The sequence below is a fragment of the Trypanosoma cruzi genome, genomic scaffold (assembly GCF_000209065.1).
Source record: "Trypanosoma cruzi strain CL Brener 1047053517083 genomic scaffold, whole genome shotgun sequence".
NCBI classification, from domain to species: Eukaryota; Euglenozoa; class Kinetoplastea; order Trypanosomatida; family Trypanosomatidae; genus Trypanosoma; species Trypanosoma cruzi.
The window spans coordinates 97209-111423 of record NW_001849564.1 but is presented as its reverse complement, the minus strand read 5'-3'; the positions used below and the strand labels follow the sequence as shown (position 1 = coordinate 111423).

General features: G+C 52.2%; 3 protein-coding genes and 2 pseudogenes across 3 annotated transcripts, besides 6 other annotated features; all 5 read left to right on the top strand.

Annotated features, from left to right (window-relative positions):
- Positions 1-2340: part of a mobile genetic element that runs on past the window's edge.
- Positions 1-14215: part of a sequence feature (areas not merged during assembly with more than two copies in the genome that could not be assigned to a particular haplotype) that runs on past both edges of the window.
- On the top strand, positions 3409-4263 carry Tc00.1047053503973.80 (mucin-associated surface protein (MASP), putative; the record flags this gene model as incomplete). The annotated part of the gene is made up of 1 exon (XM_815314.1): positions 3409-4263. The coding sequence occupies one exon, from the start codon at positions 3409-3411 to the stop codon at positions 4261-4263; it is 855 nt and encodes a 284-aa protein (XP_820407.1).
- On the top strand, positions 5700-6494 carry Tc00.1047053503973.70 (serine-alanine-and proline-rich protein, putative; the record flags this gene model as incomplete). Its single annotated transcript, XM_815313.1, has 1 exon — positions 5700-6494. One exon carries the CDS (start codon positions 5700-5702, stop codon positions 6492-6494), a length of 795 nt encoding a protein of 264 aa, XP_820406.1.
- Positions 6770-6949: a sequence feature (A-rich).
- On the top strand, positions 7770-8933 carry Tc00.1047053503973.64 (annotated as a pseudogene).
- Positions 9084-9348: a mobile genetic element.
- Tc00.1047053503973.57 lies at positions 10345-10884 on the top strand (annotated as a pseudogene).
- Positions 11156-11244: a sequence feature (A-rich).
- Positions 11419-12885, top strand: Tc00.1047053503973.50 (mucin-associated surface protein (MASP), putative; the record flags this gene model as incomplete). Its single annotated transcript, XM_815312.1, has 1 exon — positions 11419-12885. One exon carries the CDS (start codon positions 11419-11421, stop codon positions 12883-12885), a length of 1467 nt encoding a protein of 488 aa, XP_820405.1.
- Positions 12994-13074: a sequence feature (A-rich).

Here is a 14215-nt window from a genome sequence, read left to right as displayed (position 1 = left end):
GGTGTGTTTTACAACTGTTGCGGTACAGGACCTTCCATATTATGGAGGCAGGTGTGGGCAAGGCATGGGACAATTGCATCGCCATAATACAGTGACACACCATGGACGGATCCAATCGAAAAGGATTGCATAGTGTGATGGAACGCACCAGCCTGTGCGACCGGTCGCAATTGGTAGCGGCGTGGCATGGTCTGCTTTGCAGCGGTGGAAGCGTGCGGACCAAAATTAAGGAGTTGATCGAACGTGGTGTCCAGTAGGCGCACTGGGCGGGACTGAATACGTAGGTTCCTATTGCCAGGAAGGAGATCGACCATTTCCTCTTCAGACCGTGTGTGTGAAGAGATGTGGAATAGAGCAGCTTCGCTCTTATCATCGTTGATTTTTAGGTTGTGCTCGGCAGCCCATGTCGTTGTAAGTGACAGGACCGGTTGCATTGCCGCAGCAGATGCATGGATGTCCGCACCTGAGGCAACAATTTTGAGGTTGTCAGTGTACATGAATGCGGCGGCAGGATAGCTGTTGCCCAGGCGGTGCAGCACATCACACACAGTGGAGGAAGAGTTTGGTCCCGGGACGCTGCCTTGTGGTGCTCCAGTTGAGGCGAGTTGTTTCCGGGAGTGCTGTTCGCGAGTGCATACTCTAACATAGCGGCCCCGCAGGTAGTTATGCAGCCGACGTTCGGTTTGGGGCCAAGGCGCGGGAGTCTGTCAAGCATGCCGAATAACTTCCCATGGTCAACGGTGTCGAAAGCAGTCAAAAAATCAATCGAGGCCACGAGCGAGCGATGGTGACGAGGGTGGCGTGTGGGAGCGCCGCCTCCAGGGCGCGCATACTCCACAATGCCAAACTCATTCAATTTACGGGTAATTTTACCAATAACAATTGTCACAACGTCCGATTTTGAACGCGAAGGTGTGAACCCGAATTGACGTGGGCGGTGCGGCAATAACGCTGATAGACGGCGGTGAATCATTCCTTCGGTTTAGTGAAAAAGAGAGCAGCGTGGTAGGTCTGTAACTCACTGGGCGGCATGAATCCTTCCCAGGTTGGGGAATGGGAATGGTGTCCACCGTATTCCAGGAGCCAGGCAGGCTGCCATTTGCGAAGGAGTTGTGGATCATCGTTCTAAGAGGGCCGCGCGCAACGGGCCCGAGATGGTGCATGAACTCATTCAACATGTTGTTCTGGCCAGGGACTGAGCCGAGCGAAGAGTCGCGGAAGGCCACGTCAAGTACATACGGCGTGAGAGGCCGACCCATTTCCCGGTCACCAAGGGGCAATGGAGCGCGGCGAGCAGCAGTATAATGTAATGTGGCACGTGAAACCGCACAAAATGATGGACGAGGAGATTTGTCTGTTGCCGAGGCGGAGCGCAGACGCGGTCCGAGGATCAGTTCGGAGCACCACTGATTCCAGGGGATGAGGGTGCGGCGCCGCCACGCCGCGGAGATATCGCCAGCTCGGGCTGGATGAAGCCCCAAGTTCTTCCGCGCGGGCTTCCAGAAGCATAGCGAAGCCACGGCGTAATGTTTGATTTTAGTCCTCCACTTTTTGGATGAATTCGGCTCGAAGCAGGCTGTCTCCTGGCGAGGCGATGTGTGTGCTTTGTGTGCTGCTTTGGCGGCGGGCTCGGCTTGTTCCATTTCGTTCGTCCAGATTGTTTTGGGCTGTCGCGGCTGCCGCGCGGGATATGGCGCTCAGCTGCTCGTAAGATACCACTGCGAATTTCCAGACATGTGGACGCGGCGGCAAGGAGTGTTTCACACAACGATGTAAAAGCAGGCCAGTCCGCTTTGCGCAGGGCAAAAGTGGCTTTCTCCCGCCGAGGCAGCGTGTTGGCTAGTCGCGGAGTGCCATCATCCATCCACACCGAGTAAGATATTAAGCAGTGGTCCGAATCCATGTAGGGGGTAGATTGCCAGCGGGTGACACGCAGTACGCGATACGAAGCCACGTCAGGGAATGAGACATTACGATTTGTGATCCGCGTTGCCTGCGCCGGGTCATTTGCCAGCCCGAAATCCATATCAATTAAAGTAGAGGACAAATCCTCTCCTCCAGTCGTTGAAGGTGTATGACTGTCCCAGAGTCCATGATGTAAATTCAGTTCACCCGCGATCATCGCTGCGGGCCTGAGCGACGAATGGCAGTAATAAACGAAGAGCTCTGAACGGTTGCTGTGCGAGGGCTGTAGAGATTCACCACGCAGATGCTGGGACGGCCCTGTGGAGGTGCACGGACAGCAACGGTCTCCAGGCAGTTTGTGCCAGGGAGCGTCAGGCGCTCGCACGGTAGAGAGTGGCGCACCGGAACAGCAACGCCACCACCGCGCCCAGTGCGGCCTGAAAAAAGCTATTATGGCCGGTTAGTTTTGCCGCTGTGGCACTTTGAGTATTTGTTTCCTGGAGAAGAACGATGTCAGGTGGATGCTGCTCTAGTCGCGCAGCAGATGCAATCTTTTTTATGGACGAGAGGCCTGCAATGTTGAGCTGCCAATTAGTGATGAAGCCATCCTCCTCGGTCCAGGGTTCTTGTGGACGTCACCGCCACGGGTGATATCAACGGAGTGGCCGCAGCGAAACGGCCGTGCAGTTTTGCCCGACAGTCTGCAGGCAGACCGCTTCACCTCCCGCACCGGGCATGGCGTGGAACCTTCTCGAGGGGTGGAGTCGTCTTGGTCTCCGTTGTGCTCGCCGCAACGCACCGCATCGAAGTTCCTATATGCAACCAGAGCCCCAGCACCGCGACAAGGTGCGACTTCATCGCTGGGGCTTACCGAATGTTGTAAAGGACCTCATTTTATATCTTTTTGCTTTTTTCTTTTTTTTGCTGCCTGTGTTTTATTGGAATAATAGTTATCTTTGTGTTTTCCCAATGGCTGTTTGACTGCTGCACACTGTAATGAGCGACGTGTTTCCCGCTCTTGTTTTCTTTTTTGTCCAGTCGCTGTGCCGGCCTCACTGCTGTGTGTCCCACGGAATGCACGTACGAGGAGCGGAGGAACAGGCCGGATGCCGGATGAAATATGAGGGATTTTGTGTGGACTCGTGGAGCAGCAAGATCTCTTTTTTTCTCATATTATTTTCTGCTATTTTTCGCGGGGAAGATGTATACACAAACACACGGTCATCTATTATTGTGCTGCATGGCACATGAAATAAAATTGCGACCTAATCTATTTTATTCATCCTTTCCGGGAGTCTTGCCGGACTCTTGACTTTTTTTTAAAATTTCTGATTTTCGGGGCGGTGTGTGTTTTTTTCTTTCCCACTGATTCAAACCGCCTCATGGTGTGTGCAAATTGCCATAATTTGTCCTGTGCGTGGCTGAATACCTTTTCTCTTCTTTTCACTCTGCGTTGACGGGGAGTTAGTTTGTGCTGAAGGCTGCACGCAAGTGACGGGAGTGATGGCGATGATGAGTGGTCGTGTGCTGCTGGTGTGTGCCCTCTGCGTGCTGTGGTGCGGTGCCGGCGGTAGATGTGACGAGGAGGGGACGGCAGGTCATGGTGTTCAACCCGGTGTTTCTGCGAGTGGTGGTTCTGGAGCCCCCGACAATGCCAGCGGTCAAACGGCGTCTGGTGTAGCGGTAAAACCTTCCGCAGAGCAAACGCAGCTGAGGAAAGCTGAGGATTCCGCACCCGGATCCCCGCAATCGCAAGCTGATTTACAGAATCAATCGTCTACAATACAGCGGACACCATCCAGCTCCGAAAATGCGGTTCCATCGACACATTCGAAACCATCGGGAGAACAGATGCAAGATTTACCAGAAGAAGTTCCACCAGGGAAACCGGAGATTTTATCCAGTCAAGAGGAGGGGAAGAATGAAACAATTGCAAATCAACAGAGTATTGATCCGCCATCTCATTCAGGTAACAACGATGTTGTCGGCCGTAATAGTGGGGAACGCACTGACGATACTCCGAGCAGTACTGAAATTATTGATGCCGCACCGTCAGAAGAGGTGCAGGAGCGTGAAAAAGTCACTCCTTCCTTGGAACAACCTCAGGAAACTTCCACAGCCGCACCGGCCATTACCACTCAAACAACCTCCATGACGCCGCCTAAAGACGGTGAAAACAGCAGCGTCAAAATGAGTGATGCATCACCCCATTCAACAGTCACCGTCACTCAAACAAATCATACGGCGACGATTACACAAAACAGTGACAGCAGCACCGCGGTCTTCCACTGCACCTCCCCTCTTTTGCTTCTTCTTGTTGTTGCGTGTGCGGCTGCGGCTGCGGTGGTGGCCGCGTGAGAGTGAGTGTGAGAGAGCCGTGCACCGCCCGCACACACACTCTTCCTTCTCTCTCTGTGTGTGTGTCCCCTTGCATGGACTCTCGCCCTCACCTCACCCCACGAGACACACACATAATGTGCCCATTGTATATATGCATGCACACCCATGCAGGCCCGTTGGTGCTCTCTTTTGCACGACACGCACCGCTGCCGTCCTGCCTGGCTGCATGGGCGGAGCACCGTAACTGTTTCTGTTTTGTTTTTATTGCATTGAGTGGGCGACCTCTCTCTCTCTCTCCCTCTGTGTGTGTGTTTTGCTTTACGGGAGCAATGAGAGTGTGTGCGCTGGTCGTCCCACGCTTCGGCTTTTTGTTTCTTTTATTGTTTTACTTGTGTTGTGGTTGGATAGGCATACTCCCATTACGCTTCATTTTTTTGTGTGTGGTGACGCCTGCATGTTTCTTTTTGTATGCGATTGTTTCTTTGGTGTTTTTATTTTGATTTTGGTGCTTTGTTTTAATAATGCTTTTCTTTTTCAATTGTTGAAGATGTACACTTTCATGAGTGACGTGTTTCCCCTTTTGTTTTCTTTTTTCTGCCCACACACGGTGCCGGCCTCATTGCTGTGCGTCCCACGGGCTGCACGAAAGGAGGATTGGAGGAACAGGCCGGATGCCGCAATGAAGTGTGAGGGATGTTGTGTGGGCTGGTGGAACAGGACGATCTTTTTTGTTTGTGCAGGCAATATGTATATACACAAACACACGGTCGTTTCTATTGCGCTGCATGGCAAATGAAATAAAATTTCTGTCCGATTGATTTTTTATGTTTCACCCCTGGAGTTCTGCTGGACTCCCATCATTTTTTTTCTTTTTTTGTTTTTTTTCCGCCTTTTTAAGTTTTGGTTTGCGTGGCGGTGTGTGAGTTCTGCGGTTGTAATGATCCCATCTGTCTTTTTGGTGTGCGCTTCTTCTGACTGCTGCCATTTATTACCATGCGGTGGCTGTGCGTGGTGTAGCTGCTGTCTCTCTCCCTTTGCTTTCTCATGCTCTTGCAGATCGAATCCACGTTATTCAACAACGAAAGTTTTGACGATAATGCGCCGTGTGTTTTGTGTCGTGTTGGCGTTTGCAATGCTTTGCTGCTGCTCATGCGTGTTTGCCGCGAAGGAAGTGGAGGAGCAAGAGCAGGAGGTGACGCAGGTGAATGCAGAGTGTGCGGGTGACGGTAATGTTGCGCGTTGGCAGCTCCCTGGGAAGCCATTGTGGTACAACTGCACGGATGCAGCCGTTGATTTTGGGCAGATGATTTGCGACATGGGCGTCGGAAACTGTGCGCCCGAGGATGTTAAGAAACGTATAGAAGATGGTGCGGAGCATGGTGTCTTCACGATCAACGTCTCCACGTTTACTTTAAGCGCGGTGAAGAGTTGGTGGGAGAGTAACGTAGAGAAGGATGTCATCGTTGCAAGTGTTCCGGCTAAACCTCCTGCAGCACGTACTCCGGGCCCTCAAGAAGACAAGGCTCCCGGTGACGCCTCCAAAAAAAATTCAGAATCTCCTACTGCTGGCGCTGCGGGTGCGGCTGGTGCCCCTTCACCGGCTGAAGCTCCGAGTGACTCTGGTGAAATTGGTCCGGCCACACCTTTGGAAGCAGAACCTCCGAGCCCTCAAGAAGACAAGATTTCTCGTGAAACATCTTCCAGACCGGATTCTGAACCTTCTCCTGCTGTCGTCGAGAATTCCGCGGATGTCCCTCCTCCTCCACCTGCAACTCCAGGCGGCGCTGTTGCTGACGCTGCGGCCACGACGGATACTTCTGCTGCAGCCATGGGAGCACTGGATTCCGCCCCCTCTGGTGATCCTCAAAGCCCTTCACATTCTGCCTCTGCTGCTTCTCCTGCACCCGAATCCATACCAGATCCGGAGCCCGCAGAAGGCGGCGGCCACTCCTCCCATGACCCTCCAGTGGAGCTGCAGGAAGAGACTGCTGCCGCGCCACCGACTCAGCTGTCCCAGACCGGCGAGGACGGGGGTGCAGCGGGAGGCGCCGAAGAGGACACCGCCACCACCACCGACACTGCTTCTAGCAAAGGAAATTCTACGGCGGCAAGCATGCCGGCTCCCCTTTCCTCTGCGCCCACAAAGAACGCACTGGAGATCAGTGTGGGAACTGACGCCTGCTTCCATGACACCCGTCTGCATGCCCTGCCACCGCTTGTTCTGGCTGCGCTCACCTACGGGACACTGAACTGAAGAAGTGAATGAGGGCTATAAGTGCCAGCACTCAACCACGGGGATCTGTGAGCTTCTTTTGTTTTATTTCGTGGTAACTAATGGAAAATGATTGTGTGTTTTGCTTCATTTGCTTCTGCTGCTCTGCTGTGTGCTCCACGTTGCTGCTGCCTGTATCCGTCACTTGGCACGCATCCCAGACACACTCGTATGCACGACACGCATACAACTGTTTGCGAGGACGCATGTCTGTGTGAATGCATGTACGCTGGAGCCATTTGTTGTAGCTCCTTCTTCTTTGTTTTTTGTGTTTTTACTTTTCTTTTACTTTCTTTTTTCATGTTGTTGTTTTGTTGCTACTTGTTTTTTGTGTTTATTTTCCTTGTTTTTTACTTCCTTCGGGGCGTTGTGAGTTTTTTTTTCATTTTTTAATGGTTTATTTTCTTTAATTTTTTCTTTTTCTAATCTTTTACTCCCCATACCTTCTCTTTTTTTGCTTTTCGGGGCAGTCACTATGGATGTTTTTTCATTTCTACTCTTCCCTCTTTAATTGTTTGTTGCTGCACTCTTCCTGTGAGGGGTGCCGTGTGTTTCCGCCCAACTGCTCCACTCGCACACCCACCGACACGCTCATGACGACGGCCCTGTGCGCCTCGCCTGCTGCACGCATGAGGAGGGGCCGCGACGAACGGCGCGCTGAGGGAGCCGTGACGTGTGGGCGTGCGACGAGGGCCTGTGGGGCGGAGCACACATTTGTTCCCTCTTGTTTTGTTTTGTTTTTGCGGTCAGGGCGGTCAGACACCCGCAGCGCCACACACACACAGCCACACCCTGCCGCCGTGTTTTTTTTTGTTGTTTTTTGTGGGTGTTTGTTGCCACTGTGTCTGTTGAAATTGGAGCCGTACCGAATGTACCGCTTCCATCCAGCTGTGCCTCTTGCTGTGTTGATGTGTCTCCCTATGCTTCTCTTTTTTTTGTTCCTCGAACTGGCACCCACACATAAGTAGTTGCACAGTGCTCTGCAAGAATGTATTTGCACTGCCGGTTGCGTGCGTTGCTTGGTGTGTGATGACGCGTGACGGACGGTGCCACGATGACCGCCTCTGGCAATGACAGTCGCTGTGTTCTCGGTACACACTTCCACACACTCTCCTCCTTGTCTCTCTGTGAGAATGATTGCAGCAGCAGCGTGGTCTACGGCAGCGGCTGTTGGTGCTGCGGAGAGGGACTATGCGCCGAAGGAGCAGAAGAAGCCGAACCCGCTGGACGAGATTAAGATGGCGTATGAGAGCCTTTTGACGGTCTTTTATCGGGCTTCCTCAGGAGTGCGCCGTGTCGCCTCCTGACGGGATGCCTGCACTCGGCACACTTCGAGGCATTGTCTTGTTTCATTCAGTGTGATGCCACAATCATCATGGCAGCATCTTCCCTCAACGGCTCTGAGTGTGACAATACGAATGACGGCAAAAGGAGAGCGATGAGGATTGTGGTGACGACTTGCACCGAGGGACGGATTATTTGCGTGTCTTGGCACACGAATCCCGGGAGGGTTTGGATGCCGTCCCCACAATTCCCGGCCTTGCGCAACCGTTGGCTTTCGCGCCGTCACCCGCCGTAATTAGTGTCCCATGCGTTGAGGCTGATCCATTTGCCGTGGAGTTCACGCAGCAGCTCTCGAGTGTTTGTGCTGCTGATCCCGCGTTGGCCCTTTCGCATGTATCTCAGCGTTGCCTGGCGTGTGATTTGTTGTGTGTGTTGTCCAGGCCGCCGCCTCCAGTTTTCTATTGGTGCCCAATAAGAAACACTTTGCGTTGCGGTGGATATTTATTTGCGTGGCCGTCGACGCACGTGACGCTGCTCAACGGGTGTGTCTTTTGTTTGGCGGGCACGAGGGAGACTTCGGTGTGTGTCGACACCACCGCGAAAGTCTTCGTCGACGGATGGAGGCGAAAATAAGGGAGGTCTGTCCGCCGCATCTCTCAAGGCAGCTGCGGGGCACTCCGGACGCACAGAGTGAATGGATGGATGCCGCGCAGCTGGGGAGACCAGTTGTCTTCTCCGCCCTTCGTTGCCTGTGGAATCGAGAATCCACAGCGTCGCTGCCAGCTGCATTTTACTGCTGGGGATCGACTGTTCTGAAGTTGCCCGTCTGATGTGAATCGCAGTGTCAGTGCAGGAAGACGCTTTCACGCATTGCGAGTAGTTGCTCCAGCCTCGAGCTCATCAATATTAACAGCGGGGAGCAATGCGTTTTGGTGGCCGGTGACGTTCAGACGAGTGTGTTTCACTTCACCCGCCTCGTATTTGTGGGGGAAACTGTGCATCGACCCTCCCCAACAGTCCCACCACCTTCACATTCCCCTGCCGACCGCTGCCCTCTGCTGACGGTACAGTTGTTTGGCTCCAAAAATAATGCACTCATGAAACTTCCTCTCCGCACGCTGCGGGATTATTGCCGTGGAGGAGCTGATGGCATATGGTGCGTGCGTGGCGTCGACAGAGTCATCCACGCATCGTTTTAGAAACATGACTTTGAGTCGTGTCAGTCACGCCGTGTTTCCCTTTTTTCCTGCTGGGAGTCTTGCGGGTGTGCTTGAGCCCTTTTAGGAGCTTTTGTAGCGAATGATCGCGGGAGAGCTGGCTGCCTTAATGAATGTGTATATATACACCCTGACAAAACGAATGTACACTTCTGCACGACACTTTTCTGCCGTATGAGTTTTGGGAGGCCACGAATTTAGGGAGCCGACAGCGGCCGGATAATTTTTATTTTTACCATCGCACCCACCCCCTTTTGGTTCCCACCACGCGGCGGGGTCTTGTGGCTGCAGGACCCCAAAAGTCTGCCACCTCGTAAGTAATAAATAAATACATGTATCCTACCCGAATAGAGTGAGCGGGCCACGATTGTGGCTGACGGATGGTATATAAACATACAGTCACCTGGTGTTAGGCCTTTGAGGATGTGGTGAATCCACTCTTATTCCGTTGATCCCCCACTTATTTCTATCGTGTTTGGTTTTTATTGAGAAGCTCAGGATTCGGCCAGCGGCCCGGAAGATTATCCTTTATTGCAGCACTTTGCCAACGAGAAGCAGGAACAACACAAACCGAATTATTGGCTGCACCAACACAAGAAACATTCACAAGAGGAAAGAAAACATAATAATTGTGCACCCTGCAGAAATCCCCAACACACGACCCAGTCATGAAGGTTTGCCCTCCGCAAAAACAAAAGGAAACGCATGCAGGCATCTTCCAAGATCCAAACAGAAACGCAAATAAATGGTGGCTTGCTTTATTCCATTCTCTGCGTTTATTTTTGCGTGTGTTGCTGCTGCTGCTGTGGTGCCTGGGTCTGCATGAAGTGGTGTGTGCTGAATATGAACGAGGGTCGATGGCAACTGAATTGTTTTTGTGATGAATATTGGCTGCGCTTCCCGTGGGCCAACAATCCACGTGGTGTGCGGGGATCATTCCTTTTCTTATTGTTACTCTGCTTTTGTGTTGCTGTGTGCGCTGCACCTCCTCTTGTGTGTGCGTACCCTCCGTGAGGGGTGCCGACACGACGGACCGCTCTCGCGGTATGTGCATGCGGTGGAGCCTTGTGTGCCGCTCCTGTTTGCTTCTCCCTCCTCCATCTGTGTGTTGGTGTTGCGGCAGGGCTGTGTGTGTGTGTGCGTGTTGCCGTGGATTGGAGTGTGTGTCGTGCGTGGTGTGCGGCGTACGGTGCATGCCTGACTGCTGCCCTCTCCTCATGTGGATTGCCCTCTGTGTGTGTCTGCCGCACCTCTCGTCTCCCCTGTTGCTCTCCATGTCCCTCACTGTGCAGATCAGCTCCACACCACTGAACGACCACACTCACGATGATGATGACGTGCCGTCTGCTGTGCGCCCTGTTGGTGCTCGCCCTGTGCTGCTGCCCATCGGTGTGCGCGGCAGGGAGTGAAGATGAAACCGAACAAAATGCCTTTCCAAAGGTTGACGAGGAAGAGGAACAAGGTCAGGAAGTGGAATTGCGTAGTACAAATTCTCCTCCACAAGAGATAAAGGACGAAGGGAGAGGGACGGAAGATTCACAGAAAATGGAGACTCTTGCGTCAAATATAACGAGTACAATAACTGAAACGCCACAGTCACAAAATAGTTCCAATAATACACGGGAAAAAGATGGTGGGGGGTCTAATGGACGGACAGAACATACGAATACCGTTACGGCAAATGAATAAAAGAAGGCCGACGCACCAACTACGATCACGACGACTACGACAACACAGGCGCCAACCACGACCACCCGCACACCGTCACTTCTTCGTGAAATCGACGGCAGCCTCAGCAGCTCTGCGTGGGTGTGTGCCACGCTGCTGCTTGCCGCATCCGCGCTGGCGTACACCACTGTGAGCTAAAGAGGTGTATGCGGGCTGTGCGTGCCAGCACTCAGCCGCGGGGATTTGTGCGCGTCCACTGTGATCCGATGTAAATAAATAAGAGAAAACAATGATTGTGATTTGCTTCATTTGCTTCTGCTGCGCTGCTGTGTGCTCCGCGTTGCTGCTCCCTGTATCCGTCACGTTGAATGCATCCCAGACACACTCACAAGCATGGCACGCCCACAACTGTTTGCGTGGAATCACATTTGAGGATGGGTGCATGCACACTGGAGCCATTTGGTGCAGCTTGTTTTTTGTGTTTTTACTGTTTTTCTCATTTCTGATTTTTTAATTTAGTTTTGTTTTCCCTTTGTTTGTGTGCTTTTTTTTTTTGTTAAATCATTACAGAGCGTTGTGCGTTTTCTGACTTTTATTGGTTTAATGTTTCCCATGAAGTGCGTGCTGCTGCTGCTGATGTTTTTTACTGTGCTTTGTATCCCCTTTTGCCTTTCACTCTGCGTTGACGTGTTGTTAGTTTGTGCTGAAGGCTGCACGCAATTGACAGGAGTGATGGCGATGATGACTGGCCGTGTGCTGCTGGTGTGTGCCCTCTGCGTGCTGTGGTGCGGTACGGTTTTTGGACACGCTGATGGTTTGGCAGCTGTTGTTGGCAGCTCTGGTGGTGGCAACAGTGCTGGAAATGAAGGTGGCTCACGTGGAGGTCCTGACGTAGATTCCCCTTTGGAGCCTCTTTCTGTTGAAGGTTCCAAAGGAAATATGATTTCTTCGTTGGGAACTTCTCTGTCTGTTGGTGGTATTCCTCCAATTTCTCTTTCCGAAGAGGGTGATGTTTCACAGTCCCCTGGCGATACGCTCACTTCTGAGGTCGAGTTATCTTCAGAGGTAAGTGGTCCGTCAGTACAAACAAAAACGCCTGGACAGTCCAATTCGCCCATCGTGAAGGCACCGGAGAAGTCAGGTCCCGAAACAAAAACGCACATCTCTGATAAACAAGGAGAAGCAGGAAGTACAGAGGCTAATGAGGATGCAACAGAAAGCGAGAAAGGGCAGAGTGAGGTGGTGAAGAGAGACACCTCCAGCGCCCCTCAATCACCGCCAACACCGCCAGTACCGGCGTACTCAGCAGAAGAAACCCCACTAGCACCAGCAGAATCACGGGATTCAGTAGAAGAGAAGCGAAGCACACCGCCGTCACAAACCAAAACGGATCTCGAGGTACCAGAAGCGTCTCTAGAGGATGCTGAGGCAGAGAAACACGGTGAAGGAACAACCACATCCGATTCGATGAAGGATGCAGCTAAAGGCCGTTCAGGAGATTCAACACCATCATCCATCTCTACAAGTGACAGCGTTGACGCCCAGAGGAAGGCGGAGGAGGAGGGTGACAACGAGATGGAAGCCCTCAATCCCAATGAAGCCTCCATTTTACCTTTGGTGAACAAAAATGGTCAAGGAAACGTGATTCCATCTTTTTCTGGTGAACAGAAGGAGCAAAAAGGACAGCTGTTGGGGAAAAGTGGTGCGGGCGGTGCATCCGCAGTGTCCACTGTAACGAGTTCCCCAGCAGGCAAGGAGTCCGTAAAGCATTTGGCGTCAGGAACATCTCCTGATGGGCATCAAAATGTGGATGGCGGTTCTACTGCTGATGGCTACCAAACGGCGACCACAGGATATGGAGACAAAACGCAGGAGGATGGACCACTCAAAACTCCTACGGGAAACCTTGCCAAAGCAGAAGATGCAAATGGCCCTACAACTATGGGCGTGGGGAAAGACGGAACCACAGTGAATACTGAGGTGAGCACGAGCTCCGCTGAGGATTGGGAGACAGTAGGAGAAAAAAATGTGCATGAGGAGATACACCCACAGAACAGGGACGTGAATGGCACGGCACTCAACAGCAGCCTTGGAAACTTGTCGCGGGGGAATAACAGCGATGCCGGCACCATGCGTGAGAGCGGACTACTGCCATCGCTGCTTCTTCTGTTGGGACTATGGGGGATTGCGGCTTTGTGAGACGTGACTGGCTGCCGCGTGGGACACTTGCGATTTCCCAGCACAGAATTACTTTCCCATAGGGACAAATTTCTCTCATAAAATCTTTTTTTGCTTATTTTGAGCGTATTTTAAATTAATTTTAATTTTTGCTACTTTCTTGTTTTAAAATTCTTTTTTTATTTTTATGTGTTTGTGATTTTCATTTTTTTCCAACGTCCCCACGCCCCTTTTCTTTTTGCTTTTGGGGGCAATCACTATGGACGTTTTTTCTTTTCTACTCTTCCCTCTTTTAATTGTTTCCTGCGGCACTCTTCCTGTGAGGGGTGCCGTGTGTTTCCGCCCAACTGCTCCACTCGCACACCACCGACACGCTCATGACGACGGCCCTGTGCGCCTCGCCTGCTGCGCGCATGAGGAGGGGCCGCGACGAACGGCGCGCTGAGGGAGCCGTGACGTGTGGGCGTGCGACGAGGGCCTGTGGGGCGGAGCACACATTTCCTTCCCTCTTGTTTTGTTTTTATTGCGGCCAGGGCTGGCAGACACCCGCAGCGCCACGCACACAGCCACACCCGCCGCCGTGTTTTTTTGTTTCATTTGTTCTTTTTTTTCTATGGACGGATGTGTGCTGCTGCCACCGTGCGGTGATGGAGGGTGGGGAGCTGTGCTGGCCGTATTGCCGTCCAGCTGCGCATTCTCACTGTCTTCTTTATTTAATGGGTGTCTGCTGCAAACCGTCATGCGTGACGTGTTTCTCCTCTTGTTTTGCTTTTGTTTTTGCCTACATGCGGTGCCGGCTCCGCGGCTGTGCGTCCCACGGACTGCACCAAACGATGATTGAAAAAACGGGCCGGATGCCGCACGAAATGTGAGGGATGTTGTGTGGGCTGGTGGAACAGTAAGGTCTTTTCTTTGACTTCTTTTTCTTGTTGCAGGCAGTATGCATACACAAACACATGACTGTATGGTACTCCTTGGAACAGGAAATGAACTTCTTTCCGAATCAATTTTATACTTTTTTTCCATATTTTTGGGAGTTCTTCTGGACTCTCACCCTTTTTTCTTTTGTTTTTGTTAAATCGCTGCGGTTCATTTTTTTTCTTTGTGTTTTCACTGGTGCTGAGTGCTTACGTGTCCCGTTGATTGTCCCTCTGGCAGCCGTGCTGTTGTCACGCCCTCATTTTTTTTCTTATGCTAGAGGCACCGATGGTCCGCGACGACGATTGTTTGTGGTTCCCATTGCGATGGCAGGAGGGTGACAGGCGCCGGCCTGCTGAGTGTACTTGGAGGGAGCGGACTGTGTGCGCCGTGTCTCACTGTGAGTGTGGGACGCCACCCGCCACGGCCTGCT